General features: G+C 36.5%; 1 protein-coding gene and 1 long non-coding RNA gene across 2 annotated transcripts; one reads left to right on the forward strand and one right to left on the reverse strand.

The window, feature by feature from the left end:
* Positions 1-12,771: 12,771 nt before the first annotated feature.
* LOC128633485 (uncharacterized) lies at positions 12,772-13,620 on the forward strand. The gene is made up of 3 exons (XR_008396897.1): positions 12,772-12,943; positions 13,051-13,094; positions 13,235-13,620. It is a non-coding gene; the product is annotated as an uncharacterized LOC128633485 (long non-coding RNA).
* A 1,459-nt stretch (positions 13,621-15,079) lies between these two features.
* LOC128633484 (uncharacterized) lies at positions 15,080-18,583 on the reverse strand. The gene is made up of 6 exons (XM_053682302.1): positions 18,442-18,583; positions 17,850-18,230; positions 17,554-17,670; positions 17,320-17,412; positions 17,201-17,238; positions 15,080-16,838 (listed from the first exon to the last, which is right to left on the reverse strand). The coding sequence occupies exons 1-6, from the start codon at positions 18,482-18,484 to the stop codon at positions 16,707-16,709; spliced, it is 804 nt and encodes a 267-aa protein (XP_053538277.1). The 5' UTR covers positions 18,485-18,583; the 3' UTR covers positions 15,080-16,706.
* Positions 18,584-20,007: the final 1,424 nt, after the last annotated feature.

The raw sequence follows: 20,007 nt of genomic DNA on the forward strand, positions 1-20,007 counted from the left end.
GCTTCTGCTTTAACCATTTCGTTGTAGACTTACAGTGCGTGTGTGCTTAGACTCATTGTCTTGCTGCATGACCCACGTATGGTTAACCTTCAGTTCACGGACAGATACCCTGACATTCTCCTGTATAAACTTCTGGTACAATGCAGAATTAATCGGTGATCAATAACGGCAGGCCGTCCTAGACCCAAGGCAGAAAAACGGTTCCAATTATGTTGGATTATATTGTGGTTTTCCAAAGATACAGCTTTTCAAATAAACCAAAAGTTCTATTTTGGATTCATCTGTCCACAGAACCATGTGTTCCAATAGGCTTCTGGCTTATGCACATGGTCTTGAGCAATCTTAGACAGCAGTGTTCTTTTTGGAAAGTAATGGCTTCCTCCTTGCTATCATGCCATAGACATCATTGTTGTTCAGTGTTTGCCTGATGGTGGACTGAATGAACATTAGCATTACTCAATGCAAGAGTGGTCTGTAGGTCCTTAGATTTTTCTTTGTGACTTCCCGTAATATTATTGGCTGTGCCCTTGGTGTGCCTTGGAGTGATTGTTGCTGGACGTCCACTCCATGATTGAGTAACAGTGGTGCTGAATTTCCTCCATCATCTGCCTCACAGTGGAATGGTTCAATTCAATTCAATTCAATTCAATTTTATTTGTATAGCGCTTTTTACAATAGACATTGTCTCAAAGCAGCTTTACAGAAATATCAACACGGTATACAGATATTAAAGGTGTGAATTTATCCCAAATGGTGGAGGTCAAACAATTTAGAAATGTTTTTCTTATCTTTTCCCAAATGGTGAGCATTGATAACTATTTTTCTGAGGTCCTCAGGACTGGTTATGTTAGATAATTTTGCTCAATAAATGTAAAAACTATAATAGTTTTGCATCATTTGTTTAATTGGGTTTTCTTTATGTACTTTTCGGACTTAGATGAATATCTAATCACATTTCAGGTGAAATTTACAGAAAATGTTCAAGTACATTTATTAATTTGGTAGATAATTTTATCCAAACAGCTTTCAGGAGGCAGGTTGCAGAGATCTGGCAACACTGAAAGACCACCACTGAACCAGATACAAGTGTAACACATCTAATGGAAAAACAGAGAGCTGTAAAATTGACAAATACACCCACACACACCTACACACACTGACACACATCTACACACACCACCACACACAGCCCCAAGTTAACATGAGGGATGTAGTAAGTGCAGGAACTGATCAGTGCTCACTGATACACAATGTCATGGAGAATGGAGCAGAATTGGCACATCTTTTAGAATAAAATAATTAAAACTTTCTCATCTAAAAAGAAAATGTGATTTAGATTTATAATTTTTAAATGAGAATATCTACTGTATATTATGTATTTACATTATTATTAGTAATATTACATGCCTATTAGAATTAAAATAGTCATGTTGAAGACCATATGACTTTCTCTCCTCTTTATTTTGTAAACTAATAAACTGAATAATAATGTGGAAAAAGAATGTTCTTGTTGCCGAAACATATATGATTACTCATATATTTTTATATAAAAAAAAAAACAATTATTAATATTAAATATTCTTGAGATTTAATATGAAAAGGTTACAACCTTATTATTCATCTCCAAAAGTATGAAATGCTTCACCATTAAATAATGTTCATCACTGCACTCATTTGTTAAAATTATTAATGCACGATTATTCAAAATATATTATTGTGAAGGCAGAAAAAAACAAAGTATGCTAAATATATTTGTAGTCGGAATAGTTTTATAAATTTTCACATAACTGCTGGTTTATTAGGCACAATGATCCTATATATATATATATATATATATATATATATATATATATATATATATATATATATATATATATATAGATAGATAGATAGATAGATAGATAGATAGATAGGTGGATGAATAGTAGATTTGCATGAACATTTGTCACAGGGTTGCAGAAAATTAAATGTTGGACAATACAGGTCGGATATTAATTTGCCCAATAACTTGACAAGAAAAAGAAAAACAAATAACACAGTGAAAGAGGGTTTTCCATCTCATTTCCTTCTTTTTTTGTTTTCAATGTTATTTTTTGAATAATTGAAATTCCTCTCTGAGGAAAGGTTAAAAAAAAGTGAGAGGAGGGACCACAGTCAGTCATCTACTGCTGCTTACTTGTTAGTCTAGATTGTATGAGGGAAATCACGTGATGTCAGAACCTCATGTCATGAATCTTTTGAACAAAGTGAGATGTGCTCAGTTTGACCATCTATACAGTCACAAGAGGAGACATGCTACTACACGCAGACCTCAGACTGAAGATGCTGATGATGTGGATTACAGTGATGCTTTTTAATAAAATTGGTAAGTGTCCATGGTTTTGATTGTTTCTATTCAAAGGGACTTAATGTTCTACTGAGAGTCTCTGTGTATTACAGATAGAATAAAGTTTGATATTTAACTCCTAACAGCAGATTCTGCACAGACAAACTATGTCAGTCAGCCGAACCCACTGATCACTGCTGATGTTGGTGATAATGTGACTCTGTACTGCTTTCGACTAAGAGAGGATAACTCTGGAGTCATCTTTTGGTACAAGCAAAAACCAGGACATGAGCCATGTGTAATGGTCACAGTTCATCAAGAGCCAAATTATGAAGATGAGTTCAAGTCACCAAGATTCAGTATCAAGAAAGAACAAAGGAATTACCATTTAAATATTGCTAATGTGGAACCATCAGATGAAGCCATGTATTACTGTGGACTGAGAGGTTTTTTAACAAGATTTGGAAATGGAACATTTTTATCAGTGAAAGGTAAGAATTTTAAAATGTACACAGTTAGGTTAATGCATATTTAATTAGTTAATATTTTCTTAAATATGACATTTATGATTAACAAAGGGAAGCCCTGAACCTAAAGTTGGCAATCTCATTATTTTTTACTTACTGTGATGTAATAATCCATTATTCAGTTAAAGAACGCATTATTTTGATTTGCTATCTTGTTATTTTATGTTAATAACTTTTAATCAAGACATCATTATTTCCACATTAAAGGTCCATAATGGTCACAGCGGTTATTTTGACTGTTTGAATTTAATGCTCAGGTACTATCTGGGAACCAGCATATGGAAATAAATGATTATATACAAGTATTTTACAGCAAAACACCGTAAAATTTCTAATTCTGGATTTGATCTTGAGCGTCAGTACATTTACAACTCCATTTCTAAAAAAGTTGGGACACTAGGTAAAATGTAAATAAAAACAGAATGCAATGATTTGCAAATCTCATAAACCCATATGTTATTCCCAATAGAACATACCAAACATATAAAATGTTTAAACTTACGAAATGTACCATTTTAAGGAAAAAATAAGGTAATTTTTACATTGATTGCCACAACACATCTAAAAAAAAAAAAAGTTGGGACAGGGCAACAAAATGGTGGAAAAGTAAGTTTTATTAAAAAGAAACAGCTGGAGGAAAATTTTGCAACTAATTAGGTTAATTGGCAACAGGTCAGTAACATGATTGGGTTTAAAAAGAGGATCTTAGAGAGGCAATGTCTCTCAGAAGTAAAGATGGGATGGAATCTGGATGGAAGCATGTTACTCTAAAACCTGTATATACCTTTCAGCATTGAAATATACCTTGAATATACCTTTCAGTATGGGGCACTAATGCACCCCATACAATCAGAGATGCCGGCTTTTAAACTGAGCGCTGATAAAAAGATGGATGGTCCCTCTCCTCTTTAGTCCTCTTTAGTTTAGTTCATCCAGGGTTTCCAAAAAGAATTTCAAAGTTCGATTCCTCTGACCACAGAACAGTTTTCCACTTTGACTCACTTCATTTTAAATGAGCTCTGGCCCAGAGAAGACGGCGGTGTTTCTGGATCATGTTCACATACGGCCTCTTCTTTGCATGAAAGGGCTTTAACCAGCGTTTGTGGATGGCACAGAGAACTGTGTTCACAGACAGTGAATTTTGTGAATTTTGAGAAATTGTATGATGATGTCTTGTCACAACAATCCTATTTATATTTGGGTGTATGAAGAAAAGTTCTGTATTTGATTGCTTTAATTTTTTTTTTTTTAAAACATAATATAAACATTATGTACCAGCTCTCTAGATTACCTTGGTTGGAATTTATACTTCCAGCGGAATCACTGTCTCTTCATATGCTGTAATTGACTGCATGTGCTTTATGGGCCATATTTATTATAAAGGTCTGCTTTGCACTGAACAGGTGATGGAGATGTAAAAGTGTCAGTGTTCCAGAGCGGCGTGTCGGACTCGGTTCCTGCAGGAGCGTCAGTGACTCTGCAGTGCTCGGTTCTCTCTGAGAGCAGATCAGCAGAACTCCAAGTGCTCTGGTTCAGAGCTGCTCCACCACAATCCCATCCTCAAATCATTTACACTCATCACAACAGCAGCCATCAGTGTGAGAGTGGCTCTTCTACACACACCTGTGTGTACAACTTCTCTAAGAACATCCTCAGCCTCAATGATACTGGAACTTACTACTGCGCTGTGGCCGTGTGTGGGAAGATCATTTTTGGGAACGGGACACGAGTACAGTTCGGTAAGAAGTATAATGTGTTAGTGATATGCCAGATCACAGATCCCACTAGTGTCTATCTACTCTACTTCTATTTACTTGTATTTGACGATCCAAGTTGTCTAATTATAAATATTTCTATTGTTATCAAACCCCACATCTCAAATCATTATTCTTGCTCATTTTCAATGACCTAAAGAAATGAGTTGGTTTAGCATAGAAGTAAACACTGAGCCTATATTTAACATTGTGATATTTACTGTGTGACAGAGAGATCTGTGGACCCTGTAGTGATCTACCTCGCTGTAGCTTTGGGAGTGTGTGTGGTTGTGATCTTTGCTTTGATCTTTCTCATAACCTGTAAAGGAAGAAACAGAGGTAAGTCTGCTTGGCTATTATTAACATTATTAGATTATTATAAAGTTATTTTAAAATTACATTATTTTCATTATGTACAATGAATCACCAGTTTATTAGTTATTATATTGTTATATATAAAAAATATTGCGATATATACACAAAGTTACACTTTATTAAATATAGTGATCTGGTACATTCTAATGCTGGGAACAAAGGGAACAAAGTAGAGTTACTGTTACTACCCCACATTTTCCTACTAATATCACACCCTGATGGGTTTTATTAGCAATTTGCCAACAATTACATTTTTATTTCATTAAATGCAAGCTTTTTCCATTTATTATAGCTACATTTAATGCTGTGGAACATCCAAAAAAAAAAAAAAAAAACACAAAGTAGCTCATGTTATATAGCAGCTTTAAACAGTTGTTGCTTTTTCTTCTCTACAGTGAGACTAAAACAAGGTTCTGTGACCAACAAGACCCTCAATCAGGTAAATTTTCAGGATATGTGAACACATGATGTTATAAAGAGACAAGCAATTAGTTTACAATTTTTGCATCAAAGTATAATAATTCTAAAGTCTAATTCTAATAATCTAATATCCATTCCTACAGGACTGTGACACTGTGGAGGTGAATTACGCTGCCTTACATTTCAATGAGAGGAGAGCCAAAAGAGGACGAATGAAGAAACAACAACCTCAAGATATTATATATTCCGATGTGAGAGGTCTTTCTGTAACTAAGATTTGATCTCTAATCTGATTCAATGTAATTAGTTCTGTTATCAGGTTTCATTTGTACTGTAGACGTGTTTTTGTTAATGATTGTTTGGACTGAATGTAAACTGAAAGTAGTAGTTTTAGCCCTTTCTTGATTTCTTCACAGACTTAATTGTTTCAGATCTCCAAAACAAAACTTTTTCATCAATGCGAGGTAGACTAAATGTCTCGGAAAACAGCACACTATGCTACCATCACTAGAAACTCCAGAAAAGTTGGGTATTGAAATACAGCTGTATATATTTATTAGGATCATTTCTTACTCCAAATTGAGAAAACTTGGAACAATGGTGAATCATCCCAGAAGTGGCCGGCCTACCAACATTCCTCAATGAGTGCCTCGACTTTTCCGAGAAGTCACAAAATAATCCAGATAAACATATAAGAAACCACAGGTCTCACTCGTCTTGGATATGTTCACCCTTCGTAGAAAGACACTGAGCAAAAATTGTATCCATTTGAGAGTTGCAAGGCAATAACCACTGCAAACCAGAGGAACTTTAATGGTTGCCTAATATTTGCTAAAAAACACTGTATGACCCTCAAGCATTTTGGGATTATGTCTGGTGGCATGATGAGTCGAATTTGTTTAATTACTTCAAAAACATTAAGAACATCATAACAGCTGTCAAACATTGTGGTGGTAGTGCGATGGTGTGGGGATGCTTTGCTGATTCAGGGCTTAGGTGAATTGCCTTAATTGACAGAACCAGATTTTCTTGATCTTTTTAAAACATTATCTACCTCAATTAACCAATTTTTTTATGCCCATTTTCAAGATTGTATTGACATCTGGTGTTTCCATCCAGAGTTTCTTTTTTATGCAATATCACAACATTTGCATAAACATACATGGATGAAACATTTGGGTTACGCATTTAACCCTGTTCCCTGAGAAGGGAACGAGATGTTGCGTTAAACATTACAGTATAGGAGTGCCCTTGCGCACGCGACCGGTATCTGAAGCTTGTGTAAAATCATGCCTCTATAGTGAGGGAAAAAAGTATTTGTTCCCTGCTGATTTTGTACGTTTGCCCACTGACAAAGAAATGATCAGTTTATAATTTTAATGGTAGATTTATTTGAACAGTGAGAGACAGAATAACAACAAGAAAATCCAGAAAAACGCATGTCAAAAATGTTATACATTGATTTGCATTTTAATGAGGGAAATAAGTATTTGACCCCCTCTCAATCAGAAAGATTTCTAGCTCCCAGGTGTGTTTTATACAGGTAACGAGCTGAGATTAGGAGCACACTCTTAAAGGGAGTGCTCCTAATCTCAGCTTGTTACCTGTATAAAATACACCTGTCCACAGAAGCAATCAATCAATCAGATTCCAAACTCTCCACCATGGCCAAGACCAAAGAGCTCTCCAAGGATGTCAGGGACAAGATTGTAGACCTACAGAAGTCTGGAATGGGCTACAAGACCATTGCCAAGCAGCTTGGTGAGAAGGTGACAACAGTTGGTGCGATTATTCGCAAATGGAAGAAACACAAAAGAACTGTCAATCTCCCTCGGCCTGGGGCTCCATGCAAGATCTCACCTCGTGGAGTTGCAATGATCATGAGAACAGTGAGGAATCAGCCCAGAACTACACGGGAGGATCTTGTCAATGATCTCAAGGCAGCTGGGACCATAGTCACCAAGAAAACAATTGGTAACACACTACGCCGTGAAGGACTGAAATCCTGCAGCGCCCGCAAGGTCCCCCTGCTCAAGAAAGCACATATACATGCCCGTCTGAAGTTTGCCAATGAACATCTGAATGATTCAGAGGACAGCTGGGTGAAAGTGTTGTGGTCAGATGAGACCAAAATGGAGCTCTTTGGCATCAACTCAACTCGCCGTGTTTGGAGGAGGAGGAACGCTGCCTATGACCCCAAGAACACCATCCCCACCGTCAAACATGGAGGTGGAAACATTATGCTTTGGGGGTGTTTTTCTACTAAGGGGACAGGACAACTTCACCGCATCAAAGGGACGATGGACGGGGCCATGTACCGTCAAATCTTGGGTGAGAACCTCCTTCCCTCAGCCAGGGCATTGAAAATGGGTCGTGGATGGGTATTCCAGCATGACAATGACCCAAAACACACGGCCAAGGCAACAAAGGAGTGGCTCAAGAAGAAGCACATTAAGGTCCTGGAGTGGCCTAGCCAGTCTCCAGACCTTAATCCCATACAAAATCTGTGGAGGGAGCTGAAGGTTCGAGTTGCCAAACATCAGCCTCGAAACCTTAATGACTTGGAGAAGATCTGCAAAGAGGAGTGGGACAAAATCCCTCCTGAGATGTGTGCAAACCTGGTGGCCAACTACAAGAAACGTCTGACCTCTGTGATTGCCAACAAGGGTTTTGCCACCAAGTACTAAGTCATGTTTTGCAGAGGGGTCAAATACTTATTTCCCTCATTAAAATGCAAATCAATTTATAAAATTTTTGACATGCGTTTTTCTGGATTTTTTTTTGTTGTTATTCTGTCTCTCACTGTTAAAATAAATCTACCATTAAAATTATAGACTGATCATTTCTTTGTCAGTGGGCAAACGTATAAAATCAGCAGGGATCAAATACTTTTTTCCCTCACTGTGTTTATAGGCCTGTCATGATCAGGTGACGTGGCAATTAAGTGCATCGCGTGATATATGTATGGCACCTCTGAACCCCACAGTGAGCCTGTATTTTCTGAAGCGAAGATGCAATTCACAGGCCTGCCCTGGTATGACAAAGCTGCCCAATGTCTTGTTTCCTTCTCAGGGAACAGGTTAACATGCGTAACCCAGACGTTCCCTTTCAAAGGGAACTCCACATTGCGTTTAGCATAACACTATGGGAACGAGAATACCCACTCCGTCATACTGAGGGTACGGCCTGTTCAAAAAGACCCAAGCCTGAGGGTCACTGCAAGGCACTTGAGCCCGGGGCGGAATGAATATCCAGGCTGTAATAACGAATGAATGTGTGTGGCGTAGACCACCATGCAGCAGCACACACATCCTGTAAGGATACCATATTGGACAAAGCCTTCGAGGAGGCGATCCCCCTAGTGGAATGAGCCCTTATGCCTAGAGGCATAGTGAGACTGCACACAGATTGCTTCCACTACCCATTTAGAGATGCGCTGCTTTGACACAGCATCACCTCTACTGTCGCCACCAAAGCAGACCAGCAGCTGCTCTGACTTACACCCCTGGCCGGAGCAGTGGACGTAAGTACAGAGAGCCCTTACTGGACACAGCAGGTGCATCCTCTCTTGTTCCGGTGTGAGGAACAGAGGAGGGGAGAAAGCCTGCAACACCACAGGCTGGGCAGCCAATGTAGGCACTTTAGGAATATAATTTGGCCTAGTATACAGGAAGGCCTTGGCTAATCCAGGGGCAAAGTCAAGGCAGGAAGGGGAAACAGAGAAAGCTTGTAGATCTACTTACTCACTTGAGAGATGTCAGGGCCAACAGAAGAGCTACCTTTAGAGTCAGAAGCTTCTCAGAGGCTGACTCTAAAGGCTCAAATGGGGCCCCTGACAGACCTTCCGAGACCATAGAAAGGTCCCAGGAAGCTATGCGTGGCCTGCAGATGGGCTTCAGCCACCTGACACCACACATGAACCTCAAAGTTAGAGGATGTTGCCCCACAGAGGCTCCATAATGCAGTGGAGAGCCGACCCCGGAAGACAGAGCAAGAGATAGAGCAGAGCTCATCTCCGGGTACTCTTCCGCATCCATAAGAGATCCCCCAGACCTGAGACAGCTAGCAGCCTTGCCAGCGGCCGGCCCAGATCCGCGAGGCTCTGAGACCCAACTTGCTTCGGCTTCCGAGAAGAAAGTGAGTCACGAGCTGAGCTGCCTGATATAGGAGTTAAAATGCGCAGCCTCTCAAGGCTGCCATCGCATGCTGCACTCCTAGACACCTCACACAGAAAGTGTGCACTATTCCCTGTCATGAAACGGGAGCAAACCATAACACACTTCCTGAATTCTCTCACTCATATTTTTCTCTCTCGCTCATTCCTTTTTTTCTTCTCTTTTTTTTTTAAAGGGATAGAAAAGTCCAGAGATTTTGAGAAAAGATAGGGAGGAAATTAAGCGTATTTTGTTTGTTTACACAAACAACTGACATGCTGTCTCGCTGAAGATAATAAGGCTGACGGCAGGGTTCACAGGTGCCATATATATCACGCGACGCGCTTAATTGCCACGTCACCTGATCATAGCGGGCCTATAAATAGATGCATGATTTTACATAAACTTGAGATACCGGTCGCGCTCAAGGGCGCTCCCATAGTGTTATGCTACATGCAACGTGGAGTTCCCTTTGAAAGGGAACATAACTAATGTTCAGCACAAGAGGAAATACACCTCTGAATGCCTCAAAAGAAACAAAATGAAGTTTTTGAAGCAGCCTAGTCAACGTCCTGACTTTGTTATATATACTGTATGTAATGTATGTAAACTTCACACCTGTCTGAAGAGATGTGGTTTCTGTAATAATCAAGTCACCGTGAAATAATGTAGTGTTAATACTGTTTTTAAGATACAGAAATGCCACACTGGTGCCAAGGAGGAGCTCAGAAAAGCTTTTTTTTTTTTTTTTTCATTTACCAATAATATGTCTAGAGTAAAACCTGCATTTACTGGTATCTACTTTGCATCTGTAAGTGGGATGAGTCTGTGGTTTAATCGTGAGAAGAAGGAAGTCTTAAGTAACCTACATTCCGCTTCTGGGTGACCAGAAACAAGCACAACATGCATATAAAAGAAACCACGACAAGAGTCATCAGCTATTCAGCTCTCTTATAGTACTTATTTATGGTCAGAAATAGGCAACATGGAAAATGCAGTTTATCCTCTGTCCTGAAAAAGTCAAATTTACAGTTTTACCTCTGCATAAAGCATTTACTGAAAACAAATGGATGAATAAACCTTTTTTTTCAGATCTAAAATACATGTACTGTGCAATTATTGAAGTGAAATGATAAAAAAATCAAAACTGATGTTTTACTTTACTTTCTTTTTATTATAAGCTTTCTTTGAACATATTTATTTTTTAATTTTTTTAATCCCCACCTCATTTTGTTTAAAATGTTTACCTGAATGTGTATTTGATTTTACTTGAATAATAATAATAATTATATATATATATATATATATATATATATATATATATATATATATATATATATATATATATATATATATATATATATATATATATAAACAAACATTTTATTTAAGTTCAAAGAATAAGCAACTTTTCTGTGTGCAATACTTCTACTTTAACTTCTACTTGGTTTTGTACTTTGTTCTACTTCTTTTTCCCCTACAGACTTCTGGTGGTCAAAGTGTGTAACAAAAATAGAGACATGTAGATAGAAGGATATAGAACTTGTGACTTGTAACTCAGCCAATCAGGTGAAAGTCTCCAGTACAAAATACTTGGTGCTTTCCTCGTTTATTTATTTATTTTGTTCTCGAAGAGCTCGATCTGAATATTATTTCACCTCTGAAGATGGCTCCAGTATGGACAATTATTTTATTTCTCAACATGATATGTAAGTTTTAAAGACACTGAATTTAAACTGGCTATAGATACACGTATTAGCTCTTTGATTTAATATATTTTCATCCATTGTTTATTTCTCTTGGTCAATTCTATCTAATTTAAATTATTTTCTAGCTCCAGCTCTATCTGTGGATTTGTCCAGACCATCATTTCTCTCAGTGAAGTCTGGAGAACGTGTTACTCTTAAATGCCCATTTGGAGATATTCCTAAGGCTGAAAGTGTGGTCTGGTACAAGCAAATATTTGGAGAAATGCCTCGAAAAGTGGGAGAAAAATTATCATTTAAAGGTATCAAAATTTCCCCTGAGTTCAGAACTTCAGGATTTACAATGGAGGCGACTGATAACGGCATCTCTCTGATAATTCCACATATAATAAAAGATTATGGAGGACTTTACTACTGTGGAAGATTTAGCTGGGAGAATTTTACATTATCTAATGGAACTTTCTTGGATGTAACAGGTAATAAACTAAATCAATTGAGATGCACCATTTGCTTTTCAAATATGATCGCATATCCCTCGCATCATGAAAAGAAAAAAACCCCAAAAACAAACAAACATTTGATTACATGTGAAATGTAAAGTAATTGTTCTATAAGGGAACCTGTGCTCACTAAAAGTGTCATGCTTAGTGTTGGGGAGAACTTACACTAACTTACACACATTACACTTATATAACAGACACTTGCCCCTCAAGTCCTGATTGGTTAGAATGAATTAAATAAAACTATAATATAAACAATGTGTAATAAAAATAATGTGTACAATGAAAAATGTGTAAAATATAATGATTAACATAAAATGTCATTTTAAAATAGTCATTTGTTTGTTTTAGTTAACTTACTGATTCAACATATGAAGAGCCTTGAACTGATGCAATTATTGTTTGGTTTTGTCCCAACCGCTAACTAGTACAAATTTATAAAGAGAGCCATGGTCTTACACTCTCTATATTCCACTGAACAGATGATGGAGATGTAAAAGTGTCAGTGTTCCAGAGCGGCGTGTCGGACTCGGTTCCTGCAGGAGCGTCAGTGACTTTGCAGTGCTCGGTTCCAGAACAGATCAGCAGATCTCCAAGTGCTCTGGTTCAGAGCTGCTCCACCACAATCCCATCCTCAAATCATTTACACTCATCACAACAGCAGCCATCAGTGTGAGAGCGGCTCTTCTACACACACCTGTGTGTACAACTTCTCCAAGAACATCCTCAGCCTCAGTGATACTGGAACTTACTACTGCGCTGTGGCCGTGTGTGGGAAGATCATTTTTGGGAACGGGACAAGAGTACAATTAATAAAACCTTCACTCAGTAAGAATATAATATTTTATTTTATTCATTATTATTTATTAATGTACTAATTATTAATAAATTTTTATTAATAAAAAATGTAGTTTACTTATTGTCTAACTAAAGTGTAATGCTTGTAAATATTTAAACATTGCTATGATCACAATGTGTATAGTTATTTTACATATAGAAATAAGTTTATTAATGTATTTTAAAATAATATATATTTTCATTGTCTTATTATTATTTTTGTGCTACAGAAGAATCTGTGGATCCTGTAGTGATTTGCCTCGCTGTAGCATTAGGAGTGTGTGTGGTTGTGCTCTTTGCTCATGTCGTAAGCTCTAAAGGGAGAAACTGTGAACGTTGTCATGGTGAGTCTTTATTAAGGTTGTGTATCTGAATAGTATATCATATACTGTACGTACACTTATATAATATGTATTAAATCCTGATGGAATCATATATTTTTCCTCTACAGTGAGATCTCATCACGGTTCTGCAGTAGAGAAAACACTCAATCAGGTAAATGACTTTAAAATGTAATAAAGACATTATTATTAGACTCAGTGCTATCAGGGATCACAATGATAAATATTACACTAATAGTGATTTAATTCTGATAGCGGTCATTTACAGTGAACGCTTTATGTTATTTCCCACAGGGCCGTTCTGCTCTCAAGGTCAATTTCTCTGCTTTACATTTCAAAGAGAGGAAAATCAAACCCAATGATAGAGTGTACACTGAAGTGGTTTACTCCTCTTTTACTTAGAATATATTTCAGTAATGCTTTATATTACACATGATATTACTGCACGTCTCTTACTGTTTCATGAATGCATTGATCAATAGTGAATCTACAGCAAGTCTTACATGTATTATTGTCTTTTGTTGTTGTTGTAAATGTAATAATCTGTGGTTTGAAGTAAAAGTAAAGATCAGATGATCATATCGTCTGAAATCATTTTAAACTGTTATTATCGTTACAGTCCCATGCCAACTGAAGAGACACATAAGGGGCACTCTACATAATTTCTGTAATTTCTACAATAAAATACTGTGTTTATTCAAGTGTGGTCATTTTACTGTGTTTTATGTTTCAATACAGCAACCTGGAGAAATACTGTCAGTATCAACATATAAATACTGTATGAGGCAACATTCCTGTGATTATATTGTAATAATAAAGTAAATCATAAGTGAATACATTAACATTAACTTTACTGTAAAACTATGACCCAAAAGCATTTACCTAAAGAAGCAAAGGCCCTTACTGTTACGTTTCAAGGTGGATGCGGAAGCAATCGCAGATTTTCAAACAGTTTAATAAACGAACAAACAACAAAACAAATACACTAAGACAACTTGGCAAAATACTGTGGCAAAAACTAAACATGGAAGCGTGGACAATAGCATAGAAGACAATTACATGAGACAAGGGAGCAGTGCAAACAGTGGCTATATATAGGAGTGCTCGTTAACAGAAACGTCATTCAGGTGCAGGTGGTCATGTGACATATTGTAGTACAGTGCAGTGGCTGATGGGAACTGAAGTCCAGAGCTACCTCCTTGATATATGACACTTGCATTAAAAAATGTAGAATATGTTAGAAAATAATTGTTTAGGCAACAGCATTAAGATAATTAAAAGGTCTGAGTTTGAACTGAATTTGCTGTGACTGTCACTCCTGGAAACCGTCTTGAAGGCTGCTGTCTCATAGTCATATTTTGATCTTAAACCCCAATGTAAATCCAGTGTATAGTAAAAACAAAAAAAAATACAAAAGGATGTACAGCAATTGTCACACTGTAAAACCGGATAAGTTCACTTTACTAAAAAAATTTGAGGAAACTAATTACCTCAAAAATTTTTAAGTTGATAAATCAAATTCTTTAACACAAATGCACTTAAATATAGAAAAAAATAACTCAAACTTGTTAAATTTAAGTTTTTTAGCTTAAATATATTGATTTATCAACATTAAAATTTTGAGGTAATTAGTTTCCTCAGATTTTTTGAGTTAAGTGAACTTATCCGGTTTTACAGTGTAGTAGACTTCAGGAGACTAGAAACACAATGTGCTCCAAGTGTCTTCATTACATCCTCCTGTTCGTGCACATTTCTAAAGGCTGCAGATGAATCACCAACACATACTTCCTGTTTATGAAATCTCATCAATGCCTATGTTGTCTCAGGAGGCTGACTTAGTCAAAGGGATATTTAAAACATGAAAATGTGTGTGTGTGTGTGTGTGTGTGTGTGTGTGTGTGTGTGTGTGTGTGTGTGTGTGTGTGTGTGTGTGTGTGTGTGTGAGAGAGAGAGAGTGCGTAGAATATTTTGCTTTTTATCTGCTGCTTCATTAGAAAGACAACAATAAAGAACCGGAATGTGAATTGATCTTTTGATTTGGTTCCAACATTTTCTTTTCTTTTTCGTGTTGTGACCTCTACAAAACTTAACAGCAGCAGTATTTTTGGCCATCAGCTGTATAACATTGCCTGTGTTGTTTCTTCCCTACATTAATTTTTGCTTGATGTATAAATTTGAAGTGATGGTGCACTGTAATGAGATGTAATTTAATGAAGTTATTGAATTATTATAACGGGCACCACATAAAAATGGCCCTTTCTAAATCATTGCATTAAAACACGATAGCTTTACACACGATTTGTTGTATACATAAAATCGATTGAAGTTTACAGTGGTATTATATGTTTATAATAATCTGATGATCACAAATCTGCATGATATAGTATCATAGCTATAAGGCAAAAAAAACAACAACAAAAACAAAAACCAAACAAATCCACACTCACTGAATGAATAATGGATGAAAGTTGAGTGAATTCAAAAGTCGAGATTAAATACTATTTATAATACCGTGTTCCGGTCACCACATTCAAAGTAAATCAAAAAAAGAAAAAAAAAAGCCCTTAAAGATTTTGGAAGCCAGTTTTGCCACAGGTTGTATATTCAGACCAATACATGACCCTCTAAAATAATCCATTATAAATATTACAATAATAATTCATTTTATAGTTACAAAAATACATTATTACATGGTATGATTTCTGTGTGCTTTCACTATAACACAGAGACACATGAATAAATCAAGCCCCGCCGCTATCCTTAACTTGCATTTAAGGCCAACCAACACCCTCACTGTAAAACCGGATAAGTTCATCCATCCATCCATCTTCTATACCGGTTACTCCTCTTCAGGGTCACGGGGAACCTGGAGCCTATCCCAGGGAGCATCGGGCACAAGGCGGGGTACACCCTGGACAGGGTGCCACTCCATCACAGGGCACAATCACATACACACCCATTCATACACTACAGACACTTTAGACACGCCAATCAGCCTACCATGCATGTCTTTGGACTGGGGGAGGAAACCGGAGTACCCGGAGTTAACCCCCGCAGCACGGGGAGAACATGCAAACTCCACACACACAGGGCCATGGTGGGAATCGAACCCCCTACCCTGGAGGTGTGAAGCGAATGTGCTAACCAAATCAATTTCTTTAAGCCAAATACATTTAAATATAACAAGTATGAAATTATTTTTTGTTATATTTAAGTGTTTTTGGCTTAAAGAAATTGATTTATCAACTTAAAAATTTAAAGCTAATCAGTTTCCTCTAATTTTTTGAGTTAAATGAACTTATCTGGTTTTACAGTGCATTTTGAAACTTTATTAGTAATAAAACATTCCTGTTTTACTTTCAGAATAATTCTAAGGATCGTGTATTTGTTACGCCTTTAAAGAAATTGCTCTTTAAATTTCTTGTGTCTTCAACAATGTTAGAACAATACAAATGAGGCCATGAAATCTGTACAAAGTGCAACACAGGTGCCGCACTGAAGTCATGCAAAAATGCATCTTTAATATTAATAATAAGACACTTGCAAGAAAAACAAAATAAATCTTGAATATAGGCAATCGTATTTAATATATCTTTTTTATGTGATGATTGTAAACAAATATAAGATTATGTCTAGGCTTTTTTTTTGCTACTAGAAAAAAATATACAGTATGTAAATGTAAAAAATGTAAAAATATGGGATATATTTGTCTATAGTCAAGATATTTTCTTGCTATAAGAATTCTTTGTGCTATGAATAATTTATGTTACATTTTAAAGTTATATTTCACATCGGAGTACACACACTCATATGATGAGCCAGTTTTCCTTTTTTCAGCTCTGGCTTTCCTCTTGGGGAATTTCAAAGCTGTATCATTGAGTGTTTCTGCTTCAGATTTCTGAAAAATAAAATGAAAATAAAATAATAGTGCAAAACATTTCGACCTCAAAGTAAAAACCACGCGAGATGGGTAACTGAACTATACACACTAACTACAGACAAGCACAGCATCACAATAAAAGCTTGGGATTGTTGTGCAAATTTGAGCAAAGTGACTGTATACATTATATCTAGAACAGTATAATAAACAGCATGTGAATGTAACAACTTTGCAGATACATGAGTTGGACATTTAGTAGTGCGATTCATGTGTGTCTAAAGGAGTATCTACAGTAAATAGTGGTATCTATAGAACAAAGAAAACCCAAATCTAAAAAAAAAAAACAACCTACAGTATAATAGTATAAAATCGACACGTACCTGCCTCATTCCTGAACAATCTTCTATAGAAGCGTTTACTATTAATACAGAAATACACTTACTAGTGATTGTTAACAGATATAAAAGTAAGTGGAATTATTATCTGATAAGAAAATCACTTACTTTTATCACATTTTCTTCTCTCAGTATGAAATAAATGAGGCAGAAAATCAGAAGTGCGCACAAACCCAAAGCCGTTCCCAAACCGAGCACTGTCGAGTGTAGAGATCTGATCATTTCCGGTTCAGTTATTATAAAACATTACATTCATATTAGTACAAATGATTTTCTGGCCGAATTATACTGTACAGATTAAGGATAATTAATTAACACTGAATTATATGACATGTTACCTGTTTTCTCGTGTGTGTTCATGTTAGTGCTGTTTCCATGCAGTGTTGGTTCACACACCACTGAATTATCACACAGAGCTGGTTTAGATGTTTCTGATGAAATAGTAACATGATCACCTATAAACATTTATCATAATTCACTAAAACTCTGTAACTCAATGTTGTTGAAGAAAACACAGTTAGTATTTCACTGCTTCATTATTATTTGTCTTTCAAGTTAAATATGTTAATGGTAATAAGGAAAAATATCACTACATTAAACCAGGAGCTTAATCAAATTTAACCCCAAATCCTACCTTTAATTTTTAAATAAGTTCCATCTGCAAACACAGTGTTGGGAGATGTCAGTGCACAGTAGTACATGGCTTCATCAGACTGAACGATGTTTAAAATGGTCATGTTGAAGCAGTTTGAAGATCTCTCTATTTCAAAACGAGACTCTTGGAATCCATTGTAAAATGTTTCTCCAGCATTTTTATAGAACTTTACTATAAGCTGTGGATTTTTTCTGTTTGGTTGCTTAAACAAATATATCATCCCAAATATGTTTTTAGAAACACAACACTGCAGAGTAGCCGTGTCTCCGATATCCACACTGAGCTCTTTATCAGGCTGATAAACTGGTGACTCTGTGGGGGATTGTGCAGTAACCCAGCGTCTACCAGGTTGGACTGTAACTAGAAAAGTAAACACATTGATTTGGTAATGAATGTACTTCAGATATTAAAAAACGCTATTTAAAATTGACCTTGAAGGAATAATATTGGAGTTACTTTTACAGACAATTGCATACAAAATACGTGATTTAAAGAAACAGCTTCCAAAGATTAAAAAAAAAAAGTACTTCATACATGAGATTGATGGGAATAATTTGCTCATATTACTTACACATGGTGCTGAAGATCAAAATTAAAATCCAGAATCCAGTCATTTTTCATTTCTCAGAGATTCTGCAGTGTTTGGCTCTCATTTATCAACAGAATATGAATGCGCTTGAAGCATGGTTTGGATTTTTATTTATACTATAGGCGGTCTGTACTGACCACGCCCCAGAATATGATGTGATTGGCTGTAATTAAATAAAAAGAAAGACATGATAAACAACATGATATGATCTGCCTACATCTACACCACATTTGTGCCATAATTGTGCTTTGGTTTTGCCCAGAGGTGTCATGACCTAAGATGCTAAGACAGAATGGAAAATGTGGTTAACTGGTACATTCACTTGTGCCTACACTATAACATCTCACTGTTGTTTATTTTAATTGCTCTCTGAATTCAGCCTGTGTGTACAAAACTTTGCTTATGTAGAAATTGGCATCTGTACCAAATGAACATGTAATGAATTTGAATTTTGGCATTTGACAGTGGTCTGTGTACTTTTGCTTTCATTCGTTCTTCTTTTTTTTTTAATGTATTTATTTATTTATTTTTTAACTAAAAAAAAAAACAAAACAAAAAAAAAACAAAACTTTGAGCTATGCTGTTGTGTGTAGCCTGGAAATAATTTAGGCCTGATGTAAATAAAGTCCAGATAAAAAGTAATATCCATACAGAATGCACTAAAGACACTAACTACACACAACAAGAGCAGCATTAAAATAAAATCTAGTTGAACTGAAAGTATAAATTATAACTAGAACATTATAATGAGCAGCATATGAACATAGCAACGTGAAGTAAACAGGTATGGAAATCACTAATAAGGCTTAATGTGACAAAGGTACATAGTGGTATGTATAGAAAAACATAATTACCCGCACAGTACACACAGGAAAACCTAGAAAATAAATGCGTGGTGCCCTTCTAACGTGCGATTCATCAGACCAGGCCACCTTCTTCCATTGCTCGATTGCTCCATGGTCCAGTTCTGATGCTCATGTGCTCATTGTAGGTGCTTTCCGTGATGGACAGGGGTCAGCATGGGCACTTTGACCTGTAGTATGTGGCTACTGTGTGTTCTGACATCGTTCTATCATAGCCAGCATTAACTTTATCTGCAATTTGTGCTACAGTAGCTCTTCTATGGGATTGGACCAGACAGGCTAGCCTTCGCTCCTCACACGCATCAATGAGCTTTGGACGCCCACGACCCTGTTGCCAGTTCACCAGTGCTCCTTCCCATGAACATTTTTCGAAGGTACCAACCCGAGTTTCTACTAAGAAATGTTGGTGTTGGCCAAGGTGTAATATATCCCACCCTTTGACAAGTGCCTTTGTAATGAGATAATCAAGTGGTTTTAAAGTTATGGTTAATTGGTGTATAATACATACTATACTTTGTTTAAACTATGTTTTGGTGTTGTACAGGTGTGACAAAGGTGACAAAATGGAAAATGTGGTTTATTTCTACCCTCATATGTCGTTCATTGTGTAGTTTATTGAAAATTCTTTCTTAATTCACCTTCTTACTAATATCCGTGTCTGCATGTATACAGTACATTGAGGCCT

This window comes from Ictalurus punctatus, chromosome 8, assembly GCF_001660625.3.
Source record: "Ictalurus punctatus breed USDA103 chromosome 8, Coco_2.0, whole genome shotgun sequence".
Taxonomy (NCBI): Eukaryota; Metazoa; Chordata; class Actinopteri; order Siluriformes; family Ictaluridae; genus Ictalurus; species Ictalurus punctatus.

What these genes read in the sequence shown, in the direction of transcription:
- LOC128633484 (XM_053682302.1), bottom strand. Translation starts at nt 18,484, where the DNA reads ATGACTGGATTCTGGATTTTAATTTTGATCTTCAGCACCATGT. An exon ending in TTTGATCTTCAGCACCATGT is followed by an intron (nt 18,231 to 18,441) that starts GTAAGTAATATG and finishes TTACTTTTCTAG; the next exon opens with TTACAGTCCAACCTGGTAGA. An exon ending in AGAAAATGTGATAAAAGTAA is followed by an intron (nt 17,239 to 17,319) that starts GTGATTTTCTTA and finishes CTGTATTAATAG; the next exon opens with TAAACGCTTCTATAGAAGAT.